Source organism: Perissodus microlepis, chromosome 11 (genome assembly GCF_051167445.1).
Source record: "Perissodus microlepis isolate ML-2025 ecotype Zambia chromosome 11, ASM5116744v1, whole genome shotgun sequence".
Taxonomy (NCBI): Eukaryota; Metazoa; Chordata; class Actinopteri; order Cichliformes; family Cichlidae; genus Perissodus; species Perissodus microlepis.
In genome coordinates, this window is record NC_140471.1 from 21,952,700 (window position 1) to 21,978,201 (window position 25,502).

At 41.0% G+C, this 25,502-nt stretch overlaps 1 protein-coding gene across 1 annotated transcript in view; it reads right to left on the bottom strand.

The window, feature by feature from the left end:
* itga10 (integrin, alpha 10) overlaps nt 1-24,781 on the bottom strand; it is a 30,797-nt gene extending 6,016 nt beyond the window's left edge. Inside the window, exons 1-11 of the mRNA XM_084943373.1 lie at nt 23,983-24,781; nt 14,785-14,896; nt 14,547-14,656; nt 14,360-14,448; nt 12,181-12,295; nt 11,935-12,062; nt 11,039-11,187; nt 4,502-4,652; nt 1,731-1,896; nt 451-524; nt 217-361 (exon numbers count right to left, since the gene is read on the bottom strand). Of these exons, the coding sequence (XP_084799499.1) occupies nt 217-361; nt 451-524; nt 1,731-1,896; nt 4,502-4,652; nt 11,039-11,187; nt 11,935-12,062; nt 12,181-12,295; nt 14,360-14,448; nt 14,547-14,656; nt 14,785-14,896; nt 23,983-24,034 (1,291 nt within the window). The 5' untranslated portion in view covers nt 24,035-24,781. The remainder of the gene's footprint in view (nt 1-216; nt 362-450; nt 525-1,730; nt 1,897-4,501; nt 4,653-11,038; nt 11,188-11,934; nt 12,063-12,180; nt 12,296-14,359; nt 14,449-14,546; nt 14,657-14,784; nt 14,897-23,982) is intronic.
* Between the last annotated feature and the right edge of the window lie 721 nt (nt 24,782-25,502).

A 25,502-nucleotide genomic window follows, 5' to 3' on the forward strand; every position in this document is an offset into this window, starting at 1 on the left:
AATATTTGCCATTCTTTTTAGGAGAGTGGGGACGACTCACACTCTCCAGTATGGTTTAATATGGTCATCTGCGTTCATCTGCGCCATTACATGATTTTTTCACCAATGAAGATAGAAAAAAAAACAAAAAAACAATTTTTTTATTAAATACCACACACAGTAAGTGCAAAAAACAAAGCATTCAGTGTCATGTTTGGTGGTATGATGTGTGGTTACCTAAATAAGCAGCATGATTTTTGAGCTCCAGAGGAAACTCGCTTTCAAAGGCCTCTCTGGATGGCACGATTCGCCCATTGGTCCCTTCTTTCAACACACCCCCATCCCAGTCATAGGCCCCCACCATGCCAAACAAAATGCCATCCTGAAGAATGGAGCAGGGAATGAATGATATGGAGAGATAAAACTCAACTAATTGCTGGCTCACAAAGAATGAAATAAAGTTGGACTTACATCTAGAGTGTGCGTGGAGAAGCCGATCTGAGACATCTCCATGTGGAACGAGCTCTCGTTGTAACCCAGCGTACCTAAAGGAGGAAAACAAGTCATTCCGTGCTCCTTTGCCCATCTCCTCCCTTCCCTTTCCTCTCTCTTTCTGATCATTGGCATCCTCACTCACACTGAAGACAGACACTGGAGGTGGCAGACATTTCCTTTTCTCCTGTCTCTTCCTCTCAGATTTCCCTGAACATTGAAGGGTGGCATCGCTTTTCATCGTCCTTCCTATCATCTTCCCACAAATACTATGACAGCTGAACATGCTGAACATGCCCTTTTTCAGTTTTCACTGCTTTGTTCTCCCATGGACATCCTCCCCACACATTTCTTTCCTTATGTAGTTTTCTTTGCCAATTAGACAGATAGACAGCTATCGTTTCTTTAATTTCACCACATTTATTCTTCAACACAGTCTGAACTCTCATAGGCAAGTTTTCTGTAAGCAGTCTTCAGGAATAGTTCTCCAGGCTTCTTGAAGGACATTCGGAGCGCTTCTTTGGATGTTTCTGCCTTTTGTTCTGTTCTCTGGCACATTGATCCCACAGTGCTTCACTAATGTTGGAGTTCAGGGCCTCCATTGTATTTTATAGGGGGTCATTGTCACCTGGTCTGCTTTGTACACATAGATGACAATTTGGATGAAAAACTTTCTGATTTCTGACGAGGCTTCAGTGGATCAGGTGGATCTCTCCTGTCCTGTGTCTGGACTTTCAGAAACTGTTCCCCTGCACTGCTTCTTTTGCTCTACACATGTCCAGTTTCCTAAAAACTTTTAAGAACACGCTGCACATTATGCTGAGTTTTTTTCTGTATATTCAAAGAAATGGGGAAACATTTTTATGTATTTGTCTGTTATGTGTAGACACAACACTGGTTCATCCATTGAGTCAGGAACCTTTGTTATGCTTGAATGATTCATATGTCAGTGTTAACTGGCTTCACAAACAAAACAACTTTCCTCAGGTGCATGGGCAGAACTGAAAATTAGTAAAAAGAGCAGCCAATGTCCAAAGAAAAACTTTGAGAGACCTTTGAAAACTCTGAAGAACTATTGCTCAAGACCACTTTAAAAACGTACAAGAAAATGTAAAAGAAAGTCTGAGTGGCCACTCAAGACTTTTTCACAGCACTGTGCAACCATTCAGTCTTTCTTGCTTGTGAGCAACAGCTAGCACATTTTATGCAGCACAACACAGCAGGTAAACTGCTGAAAAACCATGTGGATTGAAAGTCACCTTCCAGAGTGAAGATGCGATCTCCCAGTGCATCAACAATGTCGTTGAGCGCAGCTTCGTCCGTAACATTGAAAAAATATTTGTCGTCAGGGTCGCTGGCGATGAACTTGATCTCCTTAATGAAAGTTTCAGGGTCTTGCTGTCTCCGGATGTAATGACCCAGGACCTGAAGAAAGTCAGAAAGGTAAAAGACCACATGGGAAATGAATGAGCACATAACACAAGCTCAACAAAATATTGATGAAAGACCACAGATGAAATTCTGATGTATACAAGCAAGTATCAGAGCAATTGCTCATCCATGTTTCTGCTGTGACTATCAGTAAAATCGACTGAGTTTGGAGATGTGCCAGTTTCTGTGTCATTTACCAATAATTAAGTGATACCAAAGTCAACAAATCGAGTGGAAAGCATAAGATGGAAGAAAAAGGCAGCCACCAGAGATTTGTAAATGAGGAGCACAGGCCTAGCTGCGAGGTGAAGAGATGACTGATCCAGAGAATATACTGCAGCGGCAAAGGCTTATGGCTTAACGCCTGAAGTACAAATGAGAAAATTCCATAAGAGAAACCAAACCCAAGATCTCCCCCTGTGACTTTAGCTGCCAAGCAAACTAAGGAAATCCTCTGTTTTCAAAGGGCAGGGGTGCAGTGTGTAACATAAGGCGAGCCTGTGTATAAATATGTACATTATGAACTTGTAGAAGTTGAGAAATTCCACGCAGACTGCCAAATACTGCGAGCTCTCGCATGGGCATAAAAGGGCAACAGGGAAAGAAGAACTGTAAAGTAAATGTAACTCTTCTGATTGGTTTGTTTCCACTTTACAAGCTTCCAAACATACGGTGCTGCCTAAATGCTTTAGCCTCTGGGCTGCACTGATGTATAAAACACAGTTTTCAGTGACCGGGCGCTTTTTTTGCTCTTGTTTTGAGAGCTCCGACCCCCTTGGCGAGCCATTTTCACTGCGCGCACACACGGACTGCAGCACAGGGAGCAACATGAAAACATGGCTTCTGTTATAAGCAATAATTACCTCTCATCACTTTGACTTTTTTGGGCAAACATTCAAACCACCAAACCCACCCCATTCACTGTCGTTTGCTTCAGCCATTTTTTGTTTGTTTCTTTCAATATTTAAGTCTGTGACTGTGTATAAAATGTCTGCTCTAGCAGCACCTTAAATATCTGTCACTACCTGTTTGATTCCCTCCATGAAACTGTGGTTCACAAAGTATTTTGTTTCTGCAGCATATTTTATTACTTTCTCCAGGTGATTTCTAGAGCCAAAGAGTTTCTGGTATCATAGACACAATAAAATTTCATCTGTACTTCTCAAACCTTTTGTACTTTTTTAAGAGACATTTTTCTCTATGATTCACACACTTTCCTTAAGTGTGGTAAATAGTCTATATTAAAACTGTTATCCAGAGAAACAGTGGCTGTAATAGCTGCTACTGGATTTTCAGAGTGGCGTTAGTTTGCCCACTAGTTTGGCTGATTAATTATTTTCATTCAAAACTATTGAATGAAAATAATTCATCATTTGCTTTGTGGATGATGAATCCAAACAACTTTCAAGATTCATCAGTGTCACCAGAATCAGTTGTGCTTTGAATTTAGTCCTAACTGGGAACTGCTGGTGTCCTAACAGACCAAACCAGGGCTTCTTATGCTGAGTAACGAATCTCCTTGGTGGGCCAAAGAGCCAATGCAGGCTGAGTGTGGATAAGAGGAAAAACATGGATCAAAAAATGTTGAACAAAAAGTATTTTGTTGTAAAATAAAGTGGAAGATCCAGCTTCTTATCATGTTAAGAAAATAATAATTATCTCAAAGTAACAGATTTCTGTGATTATAGCTCAAACTATTATAAAGAATATTTAACATTTTCCTTTAACAATCACAGAAACACTACAGACTTATCTGCATGCTCTGATACCACTAAAAGCTGCTAGAAGAACATTTCTATCTTGGCCCACCACTGCTTAATGAACAGAGTGAAATTAGTTCCTTAGATGTTTTCCTGTAGCGAAACATTAAAAGAAGCAGATTCAGGGAGACATGGGAGAATATTCACTGATGATGGCTTGATTAAACTGCAGGATTTATTGTTCCAGAGGTAGGGCTTACTTGTTGTTTCAACAGAACAAGTTATTGTAACCGACTCGTACTGTAAATAAGCTTCTCCAGTCAGTGATCAGTTTATCTGATCTTCTCTAATCTACATCTGTTTCCAAAGTGGCCCTTTGCCACTCTTCCTGCATGCTTGGCTCATGTCCTCCTCTCTTGCGGTTCCAGCGGAGCCTTTAGGTTCGTTTGCTTCTCTTGTGGGGTAGGGAGGGGTCTGCAACCAGTCCTGCCAACTAGAGTCTGTCTGGCTCTCAAAAACAAACCACGCCACCACTCTGTGTTTTTCTGTGTGTTGAGGGGGTCGGGTGGGGCTGGAAAGGAAGAGTTTTTGTTCCCAGTTGGCTATTTTAGTAGACCCAAGTGGGTCATTTTGTAATTTGGAGTTATTTTGGGGTGGGGTGGTGTTGATATTGTCTGGTTCATTCGGGGTGTATACATTTGCTATACCACTTTCACACAATGTGTGAGGAATGCCAGGGATGCGCTACACATCCTGCATATGGCGTCGATTAGTTGTCTTTTTATTAATATTGTAGAAAGAATTTCTGAATCAACAATTTGAGCACCACAAAACGCACAAATTGTCAAATAAACCCCCAAAGATTATCGTTCTGCTGAGATTGGACAACATGCACTCACAGCGATGGCGTATCGGGTGATGTTTCTTTCTTCGCACTTCTCCAGAGCACCTTCTAGTTCATCCCCATCGTGGGACTCTCCATCTGTGACTACGATCATCACCTTGGTGGCACCCTCCCTCGCTCCACGCTCAGGACTGAAAGCCTCTGTGCTACAAAGAACGAGAGAGAGACATATAAAGCTTAAAAAAATATACGTCAGTTGGTCCTACGGATCTTGTGAAACAGAATCAGATCTGAGACGCGGAGAACGAAAGAAAAACGGAGTCAAAGTGTAGCTAGGAAATGGATGAAAGGGAGGCTACCAGTGAGTATCAAGTAATTTAAATAAACATCCTCTGTAAGATAACACACGACATTAAGCATTTCTCTGAGAAAAAGAAAAGCTAGTAAAAACACTGAGATTGAGTTGCTTTCATTGAGCGCGATATAAGTGGCCCAAGTCACAGCTGGACCTTTCCACAACTTTATTAGTCCAACTTGACACACATGCATCAGCTGCCAGTTGACTCCAACCGGTCACTGCGTGCAGTGTGGATGTGTCACTGCACACAAGAACCACATTTGTGCATTCCAGTCCAGCTGTGCTATGACACACAGACGAAAACTTGACAAACACACAAACAGACCCGAGCTGCACCCCGTTTGTCTGGAGGAAACCTGTTCTCAGTGGGAGCTGATTCAAGCGCTGAATAGGGTTGGTAAGCCTCAGACTAACACACACACACACACACACACACACACACACACACACACACACACACACACACACACACACACACACACACACACACAGAGTGAATGAGGCAGAGAAGTCACTGCTAGTGAACTCAGTCATTTTCAGGCCTAACTCCAGCCCTTGACTAAATATAACGTTGTGGTCAGCCGCAAGAAATTCTGAGTTAAAAACAACAGTTTCCCCTATGCAGTCTGCAAATTACATAGGGTGCAGAGTAGGAGAGGAGAAAGAAAGGAGAGGAGTTAAAAGAAAAGGAACAAATGAACGAGAAAAGTCACATTAAGATGAGGAAAAAAAGCAACAAACAGAAAAACTACAAACACACGAATGGAGAATAATGACAATAATGCAAACTATAAGTTTTCATGATAAGAACAAGAAGAATAAAGACAGTAAAATTACATCAAATATTATGAGTGCAAAACCCACTTTGTTGTGCTTATCGTTAAAATTTAGTGAATTATACAGCAGAACAAATTTGATGGGAAAGATTGAAAAGAACAACAGAAGAGTGGGGGGCAGTGGTGGAGACAAGATTGGGAAAAATGAGGATACAAGAGACACAAAAACAGGCAAGAAACAAAGGAAAAATAAAAGGAAAAGCAAGAAACAGATGAGAAAGAAGGACAGGGAGATGAAAGAGCAGAGAAAGTGATGGGAGCTAATTGGGAGGTTGTATTTACTAGCCATTTTATGGAGTCATAGCAGTGTGGTAATGACACAGCACAGCGGTTTGTGTGTGTGTACTTTAGTTGTTTTTCTGCGTGTGTGTGTAGAAGGGAATGGTGTGCGTCTCAGACGGGTAGAGCGATAAAAAAAAATAGTGGCAAATCCAATTCTAGATGGGTTACTTCATGTTAATGAAGCAGTCATCTAGTCTGCAATCAAATTGTACTCTAGTCTGGTACTAGTCTCATTTCATTATGCAAGGAGATATAAAACAATCAAGTTTTAGGTAAAGTGTGTAACTAGACTACACAAGTGGCAGTCAGATTCAGGTCAAGTCCTTGACTTTCCTCCCACAGACAAAAAATGTTCCTCATGCAAGCCGTTATTGTGAGCTACGTTTATGATTTAAAGTTAAAGTACTTCTAGCAGAGTGAAGAAGCACATGCATAATGTTTGGTGGTGTCATTATTGTGATATGGGACGGAATCTGCAAATGTTGTCATTTTTGTGCCTAAAAATCGAGAGTAAAAACCAAAGCAATCAATGGGTGAAACTTCCAGACAGTCACAGCTGAAACACAGAGTGAGGCTGAGTGACTCCTGGCTTCAAAAAGAAGTAAGATTGTGTTGAATTCTATGAATAAACTACCCTACTCCTCACTGAATTTAATACCTCACTAAAGTTTTTATAAGAAGTTTATGACCTCGATTCCCAGTTTCAGTTCTTTTTTAACATAACATGATGTTCATTTGGTAATTCATTCTCCTATTTAGAGTCCAACAGATAATAAAGCAGAGAATGCTTTGGGATGGGTCTATTTATTGATAAGTTGTCACTCTATGAGAGTGCAGTGTCTCCAGAATCTGAAGAAATCTCTGTGTGCAAGGGACAAGGCTGAAAATCAGAACAGGACCCCTGTGATCCCTGAGGCAGCACTGCATTAAAAGATTCTGTCTGTTCTGTGATCAGACAAATCCAAATGTGAAATCTGACATTGAGAGGGTCCATCAAACATGTCATCTCTGATGGTATTAGGTTGGATGAGTATCTATTGCATTGGCAGCTTGCACATCTGAAAAGATAACATCAGTGCTTAAAGCTATAGTGATGGACGGAGACCTAAACTTAAACTTAGAAAAACCTAAGCTTAGAAAAACACATTAAGACGATAACAAAATCAGCTTACTATCATCTCAAGAATATTTCAAGGATAAAAGATCTGATGTCTCAACAGGACCTGGAAAAACTAGTCCATGCATTCATCTTTAGTAGGCTTGATTACTGTAACAGCATCTTTACAGGTCTACCTAAAAAAATCAGTCAGACAACTACAGCTCATTCAGAACTAAGACCAAAAATGTGCACCACATCAGTCCAGCTCTGAGGTCTTTACACTGGCTGCCTGTCCGTCAGAGGATAGACTTTAAAGTTCTGATGCTGGTCTATAAAGCTCTGAATGGTTAAGGACCAAAATACATCAGTGACCTCCTGACCCAGTATGAACCTTCCAGATCCCTCAGGTCATCTGGATCCTGTTTTTTTATCAGTTCCCAGAGTCAGAACCAGACATGGAGAAGCTGCATTCAGCTTTTATGCTCCATATATCTGGAACAAAGTCCCAGAAAGCCTCAGATCAGCTGAAACACTCAGTTTATTTAAATCCAGGTTGAAGACTCACCTGTTCTCAGCTGCATTTGAATAAAGCCTTTGCCTAGATAACGCTTTTTTTCTTTTTTTTGAGGGAAGGCTTCGCATATTTCAGCAAGACAATGATAAACTCCATACTGCAGCTACTAGACAGCAAGACTTCAAAGTAAGAGTTCAGGCACAGAGCTGGCCTGGTTTTATTAAATATATTTTCTCAGTTTGAATATTTGATACCTTTTCTATGTTCTCTTGTCAATAAAATGAGGATTTTTGAGATTTACAAATGATTGCATTCTGTTGTCAGCAACCCAACACTTCTGGAAGAAAAAAAAAAGTCAACGATTGAAAGCAGGGGTTCCACAAACCAACAGATAATGTAACAGCAGGTGAGATACTACCCATCATTTTGCTCCTAATGCAGACTGTGTTTTGTGGAAACACTGCTACGTGTTGTTTCATGGGTCGTGTCACATGATAGCAAATGATAGCTGATATGATTTTTTAGTTGGAGGACTTACTGAAGCATTTCTGTCCTACGTTTGCCTTGAATTTGGCCACCAACAAGTCCTTCTCTGTGATTAGTTTTCACTAACACTAGCTAGCTTAGCTCACAGAATCTCTTTATTTTTTGGGGGTTTCTTGGTGCATTTTCCCACAGCTGTACTTTTATAGCATGCTTATCAAGTTACGCACAGTAGATCTGGTCGGATTATTTCTACCAAATTAGGTGTGAAATGTTAATCATTTGAATAAACCACCATTCCTTCTTTCCAGTAGTCCCAAATAGTTCTCCTCCTCAAATAGTTAGCTCTCAAATATGCCAAGCCTCAGAGCAGTCAACTTCAAGTCAAATCAAAATTCCTGATTTTTATGGCATTAGTGTGAATAAAGTCTAAGATCAGTTTAAATCTGCACCGACCGCTCTCCCAGGAACTCGAAATCTTCTGTTGTTCTTTCGGGAGCTATCTTAGCTAAGTGCTTCATTTTAGGGTTAGGTTTCTCATAACGAGATGGTTGGGGTAAAGGCTGAAAGTTAAACACACAGTGAAGAAGGTTAACGTTGGGGTCAGGAGGTCAGGGAACAAATGCTGTAACTGTCAAGTCTTGAAAGAATAGTTAAAAGGCATCGTTCGTGAATTTAACAAGTTATGCATGAGTCCTCATTATGTGTGTGTACGTGTGCACGTGCATACTGTACGTGTCTCTGTGTGTATTTTTACAGCTGTAGCAGAACTACTTGGCTGACCAGTCTGGGTCAGGTCATGCCACACCTGCAGCTGTGCTGAGCCAGCAGCCGGCTAGCCCAGCTCAGCTAATCTCGTTGTTTTTCTTACCCCGTCACTTTCCTGCCAGTGCCAGGGCTGCTATCTGTCCATCTGTGCATGAGTATGTGAGAGTGGAAGTAGATATGTTTATGAGAGTTCGTTTAGAAGTTATCTTTTGATAGTCCCGCCTCTTAATGTCAAGTTAATGCCTATATTTTACTCGTTTACACTTAGACACACATATACAGCATATAACTTAGCCCAACCATCACATTGGGCAGGGAGCGAAGATGACAGTTACAGTGAAAGCAAAAACTGGATCTCCCATCGCTGGCGTTTTAAAGTAAAAAGCTTTAAGACCTTATACTGGTTTCCAGGGACTGCTTTTCCACTACCTTTTACATGTCCAACTTTTACCTTTAAATGTACCAGAAAACAGGAACCCTCCAATTACCTGTGTGAATGTGTGTGCGTGCTCAGAGACACACATACCAAAATAACAGTCACGGCCACACATCAGGTCTAGGTGTGGTGCTCTATGTGGGTATGACTTTAATAAAGGAGGAATTTTGTTTTGAAAAGACAGATTTTTCACTGACCTGCCAACTTCTTTACACTTGGGTTACCAGCGTTAAAGCCCCCCAACATACCTCTACAAAGTGATGGATGTGTGGAGGAACTGGGTGACAGTGCAGCCATGAGGAAGTTATAGAAGACTGCCTCAAAGGTCCCTTATGCATTTTATCTGGATTTGATCTTGCACACTGTACTGAACCACCACTTATTTCCTTATATATATTTTTTATTTTAAAGTGGTCTTAAGCAAAGGTCTTTCAATGTTTTTCACTGGTTGATCTTTGAGTCATTTTCAGTCCTTGTACCTGATCATTTTCAGAGGATTTTTTATTTGTTAAATCTCTTAACACTGACTTATGACTTTTACCCTTCAAACGATCAAACAAACAATTTAGCAAAGAAATAATTTTAAATTGCTTTGTTATTGTTGTTATTATCAACCTGTCGTAAAAAAAACAAACTTTTTTTTTATCAACAAGGTGATTCCCAAAGGGCTATCAGATGAAAACATTGCATTTCTTAGCAAAGTGTGCACTGTGTCCTTAAAAATATTGAGGACAAAAGCAAAAGTGACAGGCCCAAAAAACTTTCTAGAGCAGATGAATGGTGTCTAAAAGTTATGTTCTTAAAACAAAGACCTGACACAGAACCTGAGAAATGCATCTGGATCATCAGTTGATTCATCTACTGTTCACTGAATCCTCATCAGAAATGGTCTCAGTGGCTGTTGAGAAGCCATTATTAAGCAAGTCAAACAGGGTGAAAAGACTGAGGTTTGCCAAACTACAGAAGAAATGGACTGAAAATCAGTGGAAACTGTTTTGATGGAGTGATGCATTCATAGTTGAAATTTTTGGTTCATGTGAACATTAGTATATATGTAGGTCAGGGGTGTCCAACTCCAGGCCTCGAGGGCCGGTGTCCTGCAGGATTTAGATGTCACCCTGGGTCAACACACCTGAATTAAATGATTATTTCATTACCAGGCCTCTGGAGAACTTCAAGACATGTTGAGGAGGTTATTTAGCCATTTAAATCAGCTGTGATGGATCAAGGACTCATCTAAAACCTGCCCTTGAGGCCTGGAGTTGGACACCCCTGGACACTGAGTGGAGCCTCCGTCGAGGTTTGGAACTGCATTTCAGCTGGTTATGTTGGAGATGCAATACCATCTGGAAACCAGCTACTTCTGAAATTGTTGTTGGGCACTAAGTGTTTATGCATAGGGAGTGTAGAGTGGTTTGTTTCAGCTTTTTTGCTTACAACAGCTGCCTGAAATCAGTGAGAATGAACTCAAGAAGTAAACCTGTCCGAACTAAAACTATTGGCTGAAAGATACTTCTGTGGTGTGCTGCCACTACCGCCGACTAATTTTGAACAGAAACAGGTCATACATTATGAGAAATCTAATAGTTTTCCATAAATTAAACATGGAGCATATTGTTAGAAAGGAAATTAGAGAAGAAGAAAACAGATCTGATTGCCATTATAACTGAAAATTATACAGTGATCTATTTATAAGCACCAACTATTGTTACAAACAAAAACCAAAGCGTCACATAGATTCCAGTTAACCTGCCAAATCTACAGCATGCTTTAGAATGAGAAAAATCATCCCTGACTAGTAAACTGCCATGCCTACCAGGCTGTTTCAATCGCATATGCCGTGCGCGTCTCCCGTCCCTCCTGTCGGCTGATGTTCTTGGCGGCTTCCACTACCTCCTGTGTGGTCTGGTAGTCCTTCAGAGACCACTCGTGAACAGCTACCTCACCATACTGCAGAATACCAACCTAAATATGCACACACGAGGGCAAACACACACATACAGAAACACACAAGCATTTTAACAATGCCACATGTTATTGGTTGTGCCAGCACATAATTGTGGAAAGCAACATCTGAGACTTTTGTTTCTGGGTTGAACTATCTCCTTAAGTACCAGTCCTGTTCTTAAAGCAAACAGTGCACTTGGGGGATTTCTGAATTCATTCAAAAACCAGAGGTATTTCCTCTTCACCTCACATTGCCTGCTACCCCTTACCCCCCACCTCCCCTTTTCATAACTCAGTTCTCCTTTCACTCTTCTAGTTGCTTTGCTTTGAATAATGTCACTAGAAACCTCACTTCCCCTCCCCAACTCATGCAGACATGCGCGCGCGCGCGCACACACACACACACACACACACACACACACACACACACACACACACACACACACACACACACACACACACACACACACACCATCACCAAAACCCCCAGCTCCCATTCCCCTTCAACCTCAAGTGAGCTGGGCTCATGTCCCTTTACATTACTCCAACTATTCTTCTGGACATATTTGCCAAACTGGTTCCTAATACGTCCCTGTCAGCATGTTTTCATTCAAGGGACTAGCTTGTCTTACTGCTCTGGGCTGCAGCTAAGGGGTTCCAGATATTTAAATGGGAGACTCACTCAAATATAAACCCACAAGTTTCCATTACTAGTGTAAATAATATTTATCGGCTGTGCAAATACACACTGAATTGGAGTTTTACCTGCATCTGGTCTGAGCTGATGTGGAACTTGCTGAGGATGTTGCTGAGGAAGTTTTGGACCTCGTACCAGGGGTAGATGCTGTTGGAGCCATCCAGCACGATCACGATGTCCATGTACGTCGAGCACCCTGCCAGATATGGACATTTAGAAATGTTTGGTTGATTGAAGCAGGCCTGCAACATGTTTCTTTGCCGCACTTTGTGGTTTTTTTGTTTTTGTGTGTGTGTTTGTGTAAGTATAGTTACTTTGTGCTGTTGGAGCGATAGTCTCTCTTGGTTCTAGGTCATCGCTGACTGAGGCACAGATGCCAGTGCTGAACATAGATGTACCACACTCTTGTGACCACAGTGGAGCACATGCCTGCAAAACAGATGCACACACGCACGCAAACACACACACACACAAGCATCTGTTTTACAGGTGAATTTCACAAGTAGCTGTAATTAATTTGAACAGAGTTTATTCTTTTTCACTGTTTGTTTTACGTGCACAAGATGTGTATCAAAGAGTTTAAAACATGGAAATGCGCACACAAACATACCCACAAACACACACAGAAACGCACAAAACGAAAACAATTAAATCAGGGCAGTTAGGGAACAAAAAGAAAACAAGTCACAAGAGGGAATAAGTCATGGAAAAACTACAATAGTGTGGTTTGGAGGACAGGAGGAGGGAGACTATTGTCGACATGCTGGCAGTCACAGTTGTCATGAGCGGTTTCACAGAGCTGGAGCACAAGACCAGTATGAGTGATTTAAACTTGATTGTGCTAAATGTAGGGAGGGTGAGTAAGGAGGTTGGGGAGGGGGCACCCTATAAAAAATATTTCTGCCTTCAAAGAGCGCCGTTTATTTGGCTTTCCATACCAAGAGGAAAGAACAGGGGTGAGTGCAGAGACAAGAGATAAAAAAGGAGCTAGCAGAAAGACAAAAGAAGGAGACTGAAAGTGGGGTGAAGTGGGGGTAGAATGAGAGAAAGAGAAACATCCTGGTTTTTCTTGCCCTGTCATTATGGAAGGGTTTCTCCTCAGGCACACAGACAGGCAGAGAAGAAAGGATGGAGAGAGAGGGATGGGAGGAAACGATGGAGGGAGAAGATGGAGAAAAGCGAAAGAGGTGCTATGGCTTTTGGTAGGTCTGTCATTAACAAAGGGCCGGAGACGCATTCCGATCCTGTTATAGACCTGACCACTGGGGTTAAGATAAACACACACACACACATGCCTGTGCACACACGCACACAAAAAACCCGCCTAAGCTGGCTAGCGTTTTTTGAACTGTACACGACTCCACGCCCGAAGAAGCAGTAAAAAGCCTGGCAGACACCAAAACACGCAAGCACACTTGCCCAACATACACACAGAGTTACACAAAGAAGGCATGTAACACAAACTGCTGTCTCCTCGCTAAAGCAATAAGTGTGTGGGTCTGCAAGCCAGAAGCCTCAGAAGTGCAGAAATTAGGATAAATGAGTGAGTAAGATTTCAAGAAGTTTGTCTAAAAGCTAAAGTCTTAAACCTAAACTCGAGTTAGATTCTGTCCATAAACGTTGCTTTGCACTTGACTTCATCAGCTTGACTTTGAATCATTCATGTCTGGTTATTGTGTCAGTAACTACAAGCTCTGTAAGTTCTCACATTGATTAGAGTCATGGTAAAAAGAAAATACACCCTCCTTAAATTCTAAGGTTTTACCTATCAGGACATAAAACAAATTATGTGGTCCTCACGAGGTTCGAAAAACTATTTAAATACAACCTACATTGACAACCAGCACACTGACATACTGCAGCTATTGACTATTGACCAGTGGCTCCAAAACAAGATCAAATCATGACCTCTCCACCACTGTGCTTGACAGTATGTATGAGGTGTTTGCGCTGATATGCTGTGCTTGGTTTTCACCAAACATGGTGCTGAGACTTATGACCAAACAGTTCAGCTTTGATCTCATCTGTTAAATAGACATTACTCTAGAAGTCTTGTGGTTAGCTACTTTACTGTGTAACACGCTGATTGAGGCCTGTACTGTCTGAGATGTGGCTCTTGTGTTTTTTGCAGTTTCTCTGAGCATTGTAGAGTTTGACTTTGAAGTGAATTTTCTGTGACTTGCACTCCTGGGAAGATTGGTAACTGTCTTGAATGTTTTCCACTTGTTTGGAAATGGGTTTAAAACACCTTCCCAGACTATGTAAATGTGCAAATGCATGTCCAAAATCAAAGAAAAGGAAGAGGAGGATCAGTGAACCGCTTGTGGTCAAATCTAAATTCAACTAAAAACACTCGAAGGGAGCGAATTCATCAGAATTCTGTTGAACAAACTCAACCTGGTCTGACCACATCCCTTCAGGCTCCCACCCATCAACCCACTGCCCATGTAGGAAAAATAAAAAGCCCCGTTTTCCAGTGTTGATGCCACATACCAGGAAGCCATCAGGTGAAGTTGGTGTGAGGGTCATTCCCAAGTGAGAATTCCTCAGATTTTTTGAAACGTTCTGGAGAGCCGTCTCACCTGAGCGACACAAACATCTTAGCATTGAAGTAACAAATCCAAATATGAATTGAGGATTTTTTTCCTGCATATTTTCTTCAACTCATAGTTTCTCTCACCTAGATTCACTTTATTGCAGCTTGAGTTCTTCTCCCGTCCCACGCTGCATTTGTAAACATCTCCTTTCCTGTTGTTGGGTGGCCCGTCCCAGGGAGCACCAACCAGCATCCTTTACGGAGTAATTCATTCATCATCAAAATGTCATCCATCGCCCGCTTTGTGTACATGTTATGACAGTTTATTTATGACTGTGTGGTTCCATTAGATTATATCTGACTGTCTCCCTCACAGACTTACGATTTCTCTCCATCTGCTTCATGCTGCAAGACGGAGAAGCCGAACAGCGCGTCCTCTGGACCGGTGAATATGCGCGGGTGCTTTACATCTATGTTGAAACACTGACAAAGCTCTGGAAGACATGACAAAGAACATTTTAAACACTGATGACAAAAACAGACAACAAAACATTGCTCACTTAACTGAATTTTGTTCAATTAAATAATACAACCACAAAAAAAGTGGCATGCTCCAATATTTCAGCAAATAAACACCAAATAAATCAACTGAATCAAGCTGAAAAAGAACAAACACTTTAATGGATAACATTAAAACTACAAACAGACAATGCTAATCCTCTCGTTCAGAGTCCCTTGGGACAAGGCATTGCTAACAAAATCCCCATGAAATGTTGCAGATCCGAGTCTGATTGAGCAGCAACAGGACTGCCAGCTGCCAATATCTGGGTACCAGACACCACAGGACAAGATCGAATGTTGCAGCCCCAGTAAAACTTCTTCTGGCAGGAGGAAACCCGTCTACCCTACATTTTCCTGTGTCATGTGTTATGGCTGAGTGATGTGTATAAAGCGTGGAAGATGGGTTTTTTCTCTTAAAGATTCAAGTAAAAAAATTATAGGGGGGAAGCTGTGCATTCAAAGAAAAGTTTGAAGTTCAGATTTTAAATATTAAACTAACCCGTTAGTTAGGTGGTTGATTTAGTATACAAACTGTAACTGGGGAAAATGCTGGAATTGTAATGGTATTAAAACCATAACTTTTAAAGCATCCATCCATCCTCTTCCACTTGGAGCTGTAGCGTATCACTGTTATAGGGTGAGAGGTGGGGTACAGCCTGGGTGCCAATCTGTTGCAGGGCTAACACAATGGACAGGCAGCTATTCATGCTCACTTTCACCTTTTTAACCAATTTGGAATAATCAGTTACTCTTAAAGCCTGGCGTGCATGTTGGACTGTGGGAGAAAGCTGGAGTACCCAGAGAGAACCCCCACAGACACAAGGAGAACATTCAAACTCCTGGCCTGGATTCAAACCCACAACCTTATCGACATGGTAGTACAAATATAAATCCTTCCATCTACCTCTCCAACTTATGCTTTTTTATTTATTCATCTGTTCATGGAGCACTAAAGTTAATGCACTTACATAAACTTTATTCATAAGCTGTCAAAGGCCAGTGAAAAACTTGGACAACTGTGTGCACTATGTGTAGTAAGAGCTACAGTGAAGAGTAAGATTATTATTTCATGTCTTGGCCTTGGAGAAGAGAATTAGAGGGGACAGGGGGTGGCGGGTAGGGGGGTGTCAAAAAGATGGATAAACAAAGTGACCAAAGTCCGTCTCTGAGGAAAAAGAGAGTTCAGTCTAAGGGGAAAGAGGGAGACGAGAGGGAAGAGAAGAAGCAAAGCAAGGAAGGGTGTGGGTTAGAAAAACTCTTAAATATAGTGAGCTCCCTGTTATGACACACAAGCCTGCCCTTCATACTTACAGGGAGAAGCGAGGGAGACACAGTGAGATGGTAGCTCACTGACTTGTTTACATCTGTATGTAAGCTGAAGCATGTTTGAGCTGCTCGGTGCTGATGATCAGAGCTAAACTAAATGAATAAAGATTTAGGAGTCAAAGAGCCTGAAAATAAATAACACAGATGTTTCAGCATCCATTTGAACCTTTTTAAAAGGGAAACATTAAAAAAGATCGAACTAGGTGCGGCAGAAAAACAACCCTGGACTGTTAATTCATACACATTTATTCCTCATAAGCACCTGACACATAAGTGACCCACAGCTAATTGACTTGCAGTCTGGGGACCCGGGTGTGTTATGCTAGGTGCAGCAAATGTAGATGAGATGAAGAAGAGACCACAGAGCTCATAGCTCACTTCTAACACCACACCCTCACATTGTTTTTCAGTGTCAGACTTGTAATCTTCAGTGCCAACAGATGCCAGCATAAGCACTGTGATGGAGGAAGTACTCGCATCATCTACTTAAATACAGCTACTTATACTTTTTATTAGTCCTTTATTTATCTAGGTAAATAATCTTATTGAGATTAAAAATCTCATTTCCAAGAGAGACCTCATGGCAGTAGAAGTCTATACACTGCAGTCTATACACTGTAGTCTACACTTATACTACTGTGTAAACACAACGTCCTGTGATGAAAATGTAAAAACATTTTTAAAGAAAATTATTTAAAATGGAAAGATCGCATCTTGGGATTTTTATACTACCCTGGTTCAAAAAGAGAGAGCACACACGTCGTTTTGGGATGCTATTAAATAGCTTAATTAAATAAAGCAAAGAAACCAAAGATTAGTAGGAGTGGTTGTCAGCAGATTAGTGTATATGCAGGGTAAGTGTACGAGTGAGTGCAAGAGAGGAGCAGAAAAAGAGCCCCCACGAAGGTCTGGCAGGGCTGCTCAGGTATGTTACATCCCAAATTGGGTCTACTCCATCCACCAGTTACCCGGAAGAGATAGACAAAGGCAACAAAGAAAACAAGGTCAGCCCTGTGGCCGTCACAGTAGAGGCAGAATTTAGCTGTTGTGAGCAACTTCATGTCCAACTGCAAGTTATATTTGTTTCATTCATAACAGAACAGCCAGTATCATCATTTACTGCGAGTATTGAGTATCTAGCTGTCACATAGTGAGGGAGAAAGGGCAACGGTTACCTTTGAGATGTAGTGGAGGACAGGAAGTACTGGAGAAGTCATGAAAAAACTCACAAATGCCTAAATTTGTGTTTAAATGGTGGAAGCTAGGCTTTCTGCACTTTTCTTCATTCAGCCTGTGTTTAGTGGTGACTCGAACAAAATTCTGTCACGGATCCAAATTTTGGTGACTCTTAAGTTACACTGTGCAAGGAGTATTTAAGTTGTAGCTGAGGTAATGCTTTAGTGAGGTTGGTGTATTTTTTTGGGTTTCTGTCAACTTGAAATTAGAGCCTGGTCCCTTAACTTGGTATTTTTAAAGCACTCAAGTTAAGCTTCACGTATTATGCTTTGTGTTGGGTTGATCTGGTTGACTTATTATTTAATAATTCAATCATGCATTACCAATCGACGTAATATAACTAAGTTGTTCCAGCATTTCTCTTTTTTCAGTGTACATACAGGTGACGTACGCTGAACGTGACATGTAAAACAAATGCAATTTATCTGAGATTTATCTGATTTTGGCTTCATCTTTTGCATTTCAAGCTACGTGTAGCAGATAGCAGGTTATTTCCAAACACCCATAAATAGACTGAGTATGTAATGGACAATACAAATTAAAGAAAATGTTGTCAAGCAAGCATTTAAGCAGATATATATGTATTTCCTGTTTCCACTGAAGTGGTTGAAAGTAGCTTACAGGATATGAGCCAGCTGGTATTTCTTGCCTACACAGTTCCCCATAGATTAAAGAGAGTCATCGTGTATTATTTTCAGTTCAGACTGAGACAGCTCTGCAGCTCTCAACAGTCGGTATTTAACTTGTTCCACTTGTGTGTCTACTGTATGTTATTTGTAGGGTGTGTTGGATGTGGTTGCTAAAATGGGCTTTCAGAATGGCTTCAGTTTACTGAGCAGTTTAGCAACATCTACAGTTCCTTCCTAACAGTTCTGTAACTTCTCCAGTACTCCCAGACTGGGAAGCAGACCAAAACACTGGTGGCATGATTATGAAACAGCTGCTTACACACTTGTGTCCAGGTACTTTCCCACAACTAAACACAGACAGTTACAATTCTGTGCAAAAGTCTTGCCTCACTCCTCAATTATTTATACTTTGCTTCTAAGGAGCCACAGTTTCCTAAAGTTTTTAAAATGGTGTTGAGCAATAGTTCTCCGAGCTTTCTGAAGGTCTTTCAAAGTTTTTCTTTGGACATTGGCTGCTTTTTCACTCATTTTTAGTCAGGTTCTTGTATCTAACAATTTTTCAGAAGAATATTTGTTTGTTTGCTTTTAAAACACTTGACACTGACCTATAAATCATTCAGGTCAACCCAAATGATAAACCGATGTTGTCTCAACACATAACGGACAATTTAGCAAAGCACTCATTTTAAACTGTATCTTTAGACACTTTATTGCAAAGAGTCTGTATGAACAAGCATTATTTGTTTCCATTTTTTTACTCGAATCAATGAAAAATGTAAGATAAGCCAGGTCTGACGGGCATAAAATAATATTTTTGTACCAGCAAAATGATTCCCAAGTGCTATTAGCTCAAAACTTGTTTTTGTGTCAGCGTAGTGTCATAGTGCCACAGCATTATCTTAAAGCCAGCAAAGACACATGACTGAAGCCTCATCAGAGTTGGTCTCAGTTGAAGACACGGCTGCGTTTTACCAAATTACACAAGAAATGGAAGAAAAATCAGTGGCAACAGGTCTGATGGAGTGATCATCCAAATTTGAAATTTATTGTTAAAATTCTCATCAGTGTGTATGGAGAAGGTCAGTGGTGAGGTTTTTGCATTTGCTGCATTTCAGAGAGTAGGGCTGGAGATCTTGAAACTGATGAAATTATGAACACAGAAAAGTACCATAAGATTTTTATCCACCACACATTACCATCTGGAAAGCATCTGATAGACAGAAGCCTGATTTTCCAGCATGAAAATGATCCCAATCATATTGCCAATGCAGTAAAAGTATACCTGGATAGAAAACCTCATAAAGGAGCACTGTGAGTCATGGACTGGCCTCCCCAGAGCCCAGACCTCAACATCAGTGAAGCAGTGATCATCTTGATGGAAAACAGAACAAAAGCTTTGAATGACATCAAAAGCTGCCTGAGAGAGTGCAGGCTGTGGAAACAATAAAGGTGGTCATATCAAATATTGATCTTCAAACTCATTAGAATTGTACAAACTTAATTTGTGTCTTATACACTGTATTTCCATGTATTCTTGCACATATTTCAATAAATTGCTGCACGTATTTCTCAGTTTCCCAGCAAAATATAAAGAAACGAGGGGCGAATCAAGACTTTTGCACAGGATTGTACCTCCGCCAAGCCAATCAGATTGGGATTCCACTTGGTTTAGAGAATGAAACTAGATATGTTCAGTGTTTCTTTTCCATCCCTGCTCATGCTTTTCTCACACACTGTAGTTTCTTCTACCTGCTTCTTCACTTTTCTCTACAGGTTGTCTTTCTTGTAATATAACTGCATTGTCACACACATTTCGTCTGCTTTTATCTACATAGACGTACTCGCCACATACACCTACAAAGATGGAGGTTTTCAGACATGGCAACAGCAGATATTCTGGTGTAGATTAAGTTATGTCAATAAATTATTACACGCAGAGACTTTTTGTCTGTCACCACTTTGAGTTTGACTTTATTGGTTGTAATTTACCTTGACAACAACTGGATGAGAACAGCACAGTGATGCAGTGGTTAACCTGTCACCTCACAGTAAGAAGGGTTCGGGTTCAAACCTGCTGCCAACGGGTTCCCTTGATTTTATCATTTGAATGTTCTTCTTGTAGCTTTCTGGGCTCCCTCCAATGTCCATGAAAACTAAATTGTTTGTGTTTTCTAAACTGGCCATAAACTACATTAGCCCTGTGATTGATTCTGACTCTATAATAGCCATGAGGGGAAGATAAATGTGGTTGTAAAAATACTCCTGACTTGGCCTTTGCAAGCACTTTCCTGTTGAGCTTATAGTCTCACTCTTTTTCTCTTTTTTTAAATAAAAAATGATGGGCATTTTACAAAAGTTGCTCATACTATGGTTCACTAAGCAGGTTTCTGTTGATTAAAAGATGGAGGGAAGGTGAGATGAGACAATTCACCAACATGACCCTAACAGGTAACACAAACCTAACCTGCTGAACTCACTGTACCACAAAAAATTCAGAGACTTATACTGGATGTTTCGATGCATGCTTAATCATCCAGGTAGGTAAATCCGCAAAAGTTCATGTGGACGTAGCGTTTTCAGTGGGAGAAAACGTTTCTCCCACTGAAAACGTTACGTCCAGATGAACAGAATCAGCTTTTGGGGATATACTGGATGTTGGAATAACAGAAGGCTGATTATTGGCCCGTACAAATAAACGTGCAATTTAATTCGATTCAGTGTAGCTCCAAATCACAACAACAGTTCCCTCAAGCTGCTTTACAGTGTAGAGTAACGATCCTACAACATTTGAGAGAAAATCCCAACAGTTAGATGACCAGTTTACACATAATTTTTCCAACTGCACCAAACAACAACCAATTTTTAGATCAACTGATCAATTAGTTCATCATTAAGTATTAATAGCATTGCAGTGATGTTAATAAAATGTAATTATTTTCGCAAAATTAGGTTCTGGTTACACATTTACAGTTGATTGAGTGATATATAAATGATGTAATAAAAAAGTCTATTGTACTAACTATGTTATTCTAAAAGTGTTTATATTTAGTCGTCTATACTGGAAGAACCAATGAGCATTGTCTCAAACACTGCCTCACGGAGCTGCTGGCATGGTTATAGACCCTTAAGTCTTGTTTCTGCTGATTTTGCACATCAGCGCAAGCTTCCAGTATTTCTTTATCCAAGCCTCCAGTGACTAAGATGAGCCTCATGCATCTATCCAGTTCTACACAGATGTTTTAACAGGCTTCAGCATTGTGGATCCGCGTAGGCAGCAGTATAATAATTCTGCAGTCTTTATTTCCCTTGCCAGAAAAAGAAAATCCATTTTCCCAGGCTTTTTGCAATTAGCTATTCTTTCAGATTGACACCCACCACCCGTCTAACACACTGCAGTAAACTGTTTCTCTCTTTTCTTGAGACAATGTCACCCACACTCCAACTCCAGATTTCTTCCCACATCAAAGCAGGGATCTGATAACAGCTCCTGCTACTGATGTTCTCTTTTATCCTCGTGTTTAGCTCATTCTCTCATGAGCCTTAAATTGCTCATTTTATTTATTTTTTGCCCACTGTGCTATAAAATGAGCAGACACACACGCTATAAATGCACCACAAGGACAAATCTCCTGTCTCAACCCCTGCAGCTTCCAGAAAACTATACCATCATTCCCTGTTTTCCCTGTCCTCTGGTTGTATTTTCATCTTGGTTTATATATGACACTTTACCGCAAGCTGTCTGACCACCCATTGCCATGACAACTGCCGGCAAACATTTATCAAGCCAAACTAAGTCCAGATTCTCTCAACCACACACTCAGCTCTGGGCGCTACTGCTGCTTGATGTGAATGGTTGCGATTGTGTAGTACAGTATATGTATGTGCATGTGTGTGCACATGTCGGGCAAAAGGAATGGAACTTAGCACTATAGTGTTTGGGGGACTACAGAGACATGCCAGCATTTAGAGCATTAACTAAAGACAATGATGTATATCCCTGTCCTCTTTAATTTACACGTCTGACTTACAGCACCTCTGTGAAATGTCCTTGAGCAGAGATGTCTTATTCACAGTCTGTTTCTGTCATCTGTATTGAAGTGACTCATAATGTTCCTCCACTCATTCTCCCTCCTTCACCTTCTTACACCCTTTCACAGATTTTCTCTCCATTATCTCCATCGTGTTCTGTTCTCATCTCTGTCACCCTCTCGTGGGGAATGGGGGTGGACGAATAAGAGGGGGAGTAGGAATGAAAGTCAGCGAATTATGGGAGAGTAAAAGAAAACACGCAAGAAGATAGCTGGGAAAATAATAGCAAGAATTTATGAATGAGCAGTGAAACAGAGTGAAATATGCACACACACACACACATGCAAACACACCTGTGTTTGACATCTCAGTAAAGGCATAGCAGAGTGTAACAGACATGAGATGCCTGCTGACCACATCAGGGGAGTTCTGCTGAAGCCATTAACATTACACACATACTCACTCACCTACATGTTCCTGTGTGACACATGCTCAGGCTTACAAACTCACACGCGGGGACGAGCGTAAACACTAAGCTACTGCACGAATTAAAATAGAGGCTACATGGTTAAAAAGGTGAAAAAAACGTCGGCTTGTTCATGCTTTATTGAAACGTGTAATGGAGTGTAATGTGTAAAACCACACCACAGGCTGCTGGTGTTTCTATTAAGGGTATATGCGCCGGTGAGTGTAAAGCGTGAAACATTCGTACCCGATGCATTCCTCATTCATTCCTTGGGGTCTGAACTAGGGTGAAAATGGGCAGCGTGGATAATCACGCCACAAATTGCCACAAATGACCACAAATGGCAACATTTCCTTCTATAGATTAACTTCAGCGACTGTGTGTGATTTGACACAGGTACAGATTTAACATGCCTTGCAAAACATAATCTCAACGCCTATTGATCTAATTTTGCATCGTGGTTGCATGGCGTACGGCAGCAGTTAACCACTGCTTATCAGCTGCATCAGTACGCAGACAACAATGGCCTTTTTCTTCACTTTCTTTCTGGTGGGTGGGAATGTCTCAGTTTGTTCTGTGGCACAGCAAACATGAGTACTGAAGGGGAGCTGATGTTCATGCTCCATGAAGAAACACACATGGCACAGGCACCCTATTAGGGGAACTTTAGACATCAAGTCTAAGAGATGGCTGATATGGCCGGTGAGGTCGTGTTACACAGCTGCCAGGGTTTGTATGTGTCAGCTATAAGCGGATATGAACCGGTAACCTTTTGGCTCTGAGTACACATATATCTGATGGTAGCTGGAGACCTCCAACAAAAATGAAATATGTCCTCAGTTCAAACATATGTGATAGATTTACTAAAGGATCTGACTTTGAACCAAGAACCGGTACTCTTTTGATTTATTTGGCAAATGGAGTGTGTCCAGGTGTTTTAAGATGCCTGCTTTCCTTCTTTAAGCACAAAATCATCTGAGGAATGTCTTCATGGTCAGTAGTTTACTGTCACACAGTGTTAAGTGGGCCTCAGGGAAGCTGCCACACCATCACTGGCACATGCTGTCTTTTAAAGTTGAGGGAGGTTAATCACCAGTAAAAGAGTGCTGAGTGAGGGGTAAGGAAGTGGGCAGTGGAGCGACACCAGAGCCTTATTTTACACAGAGATGAATATACTTAGATTTGTGTTCACAGCGTTGGGTTAACTGAATTAACTGAATGAATAACTTCACCTTATTTTAAGCTGTCCTTCAGTTTTGTTTGGCTTTTTAAAGAAATGTAACAGTTTTTTTTTTTTAAAGGTCTGAAATATAGGCTGAGATGTGGCTCTTACCTTTAAGGAGGAGGATAAACTCCAGGCACAACAGGTATTTACGCAGCTCCATTTATGAATCCGAATGAAAGAAGTCTCTCTTTAATGTTTTTTTTCCCCTTTTCCCTCGTTTATTAAGTGGAAATGAGGAGCGTCGTTGCCCACCGCACACATACACAGACACGCTTGTTTTCAGCTTTTTCTCTTTCCAAGAGATGCGTAAAAGTCGGCCAAACTGTGCCGCGGTGGCATGCCACGTGCGTGAATGGGGTTCAACTTTAGGAGCTATTCGTTTACAAATAGAATAAACCGGTCGAAAACGAAAAATCTGGCTATGATTTTCTTCTTCTTCTCGTCTTATGTTAAAGTGAGCGAAAACGTCTTAAAAATGTAAAAATGAAAAATCAACTTTGTGACGTCTCAGTGACCCATGGCGTGACAATAACTGCACCTGTCCCATCCAACAAGAGGCCGCAGTTCCGACTCATTAAACCATTACAAATGTGTAACGCCTTCACAAACAGGCAGGCAGCAGCTTTATCCCTCCAGACTCCGGAGCGCGTCTTTGAAGCTCAAACTCCTCTGACAGAAACTCTGCTCATCAGTCCCAAAGTCTGAGGAGCGCTGTCGTGAGCGGTATCTTTGACAGCACGTTATCCATGATCCACTCCGCTTATTTCTCTTATTTTAGGCTCCCCTGCTTCTCTGTCCGTGTAAATATGTGTCTCTAGTAACGGATTTCTCTCACGTTGAAATGAAAGAGTGCATTTATCCTCACAGCTCCCCTCCCTCCATCCACCAGACTCCTCTCTGAGCAACTGGTTCACAAACCTCAAACCCACATCTCCCCTTTCTCTCCTCTCCTCGCACCCGTTTTTCTTTTTCAAACACTCAGACCGTTTCTCTCTCCTGTACACTTTTCTTCTTTTTTACGATTTACGAACAAGGAGTCAAATTTCACTGTTTTTGGCACCGTTTCTATGTGCCTGCAACGGGTGAGAATCGGAGTCAGTTACTGACTGCAGTTAATACAACATTAATCAATCCTTTCTTTTCTTTCAGAAACCGTAAAAGACAAAACAAGTGTCACACTGGCAGGGGGATGTGCTCAAAACTTCCAAATCAAATGCTGCTAACGGGGGAATAATGATTTATAGCACTCATCATAAGACTTAAGAGAGGCTTAGTAAGAGGTGGCCTCTCATTAAAACCAAATTTGGTTTTATGTACCAAGCGCTACTTCTGCTGTGACAGATCAAAATGTCTGATGAAAAGGTGACATGAATCTGAGTCACATGGAAATGAAACAGAACCAAGTGCTCTGAATCGGGAAAAGTCACATTAAATTAGCTAACACAAAAACTGTGGACAATAAACATCACCATAACCACTGGAACAGTTATTTGAGATACTTCTGCTTAATTATTTACGAATTAATGATAAAATGTTTAATTCAGTGCTTTAGAATCAGTGCTGTAAAGTCACCCTTTGTTGAAATTCTTCTAGCCTAATGGGCATCGCTTCAAGCATGACAAGGGCAC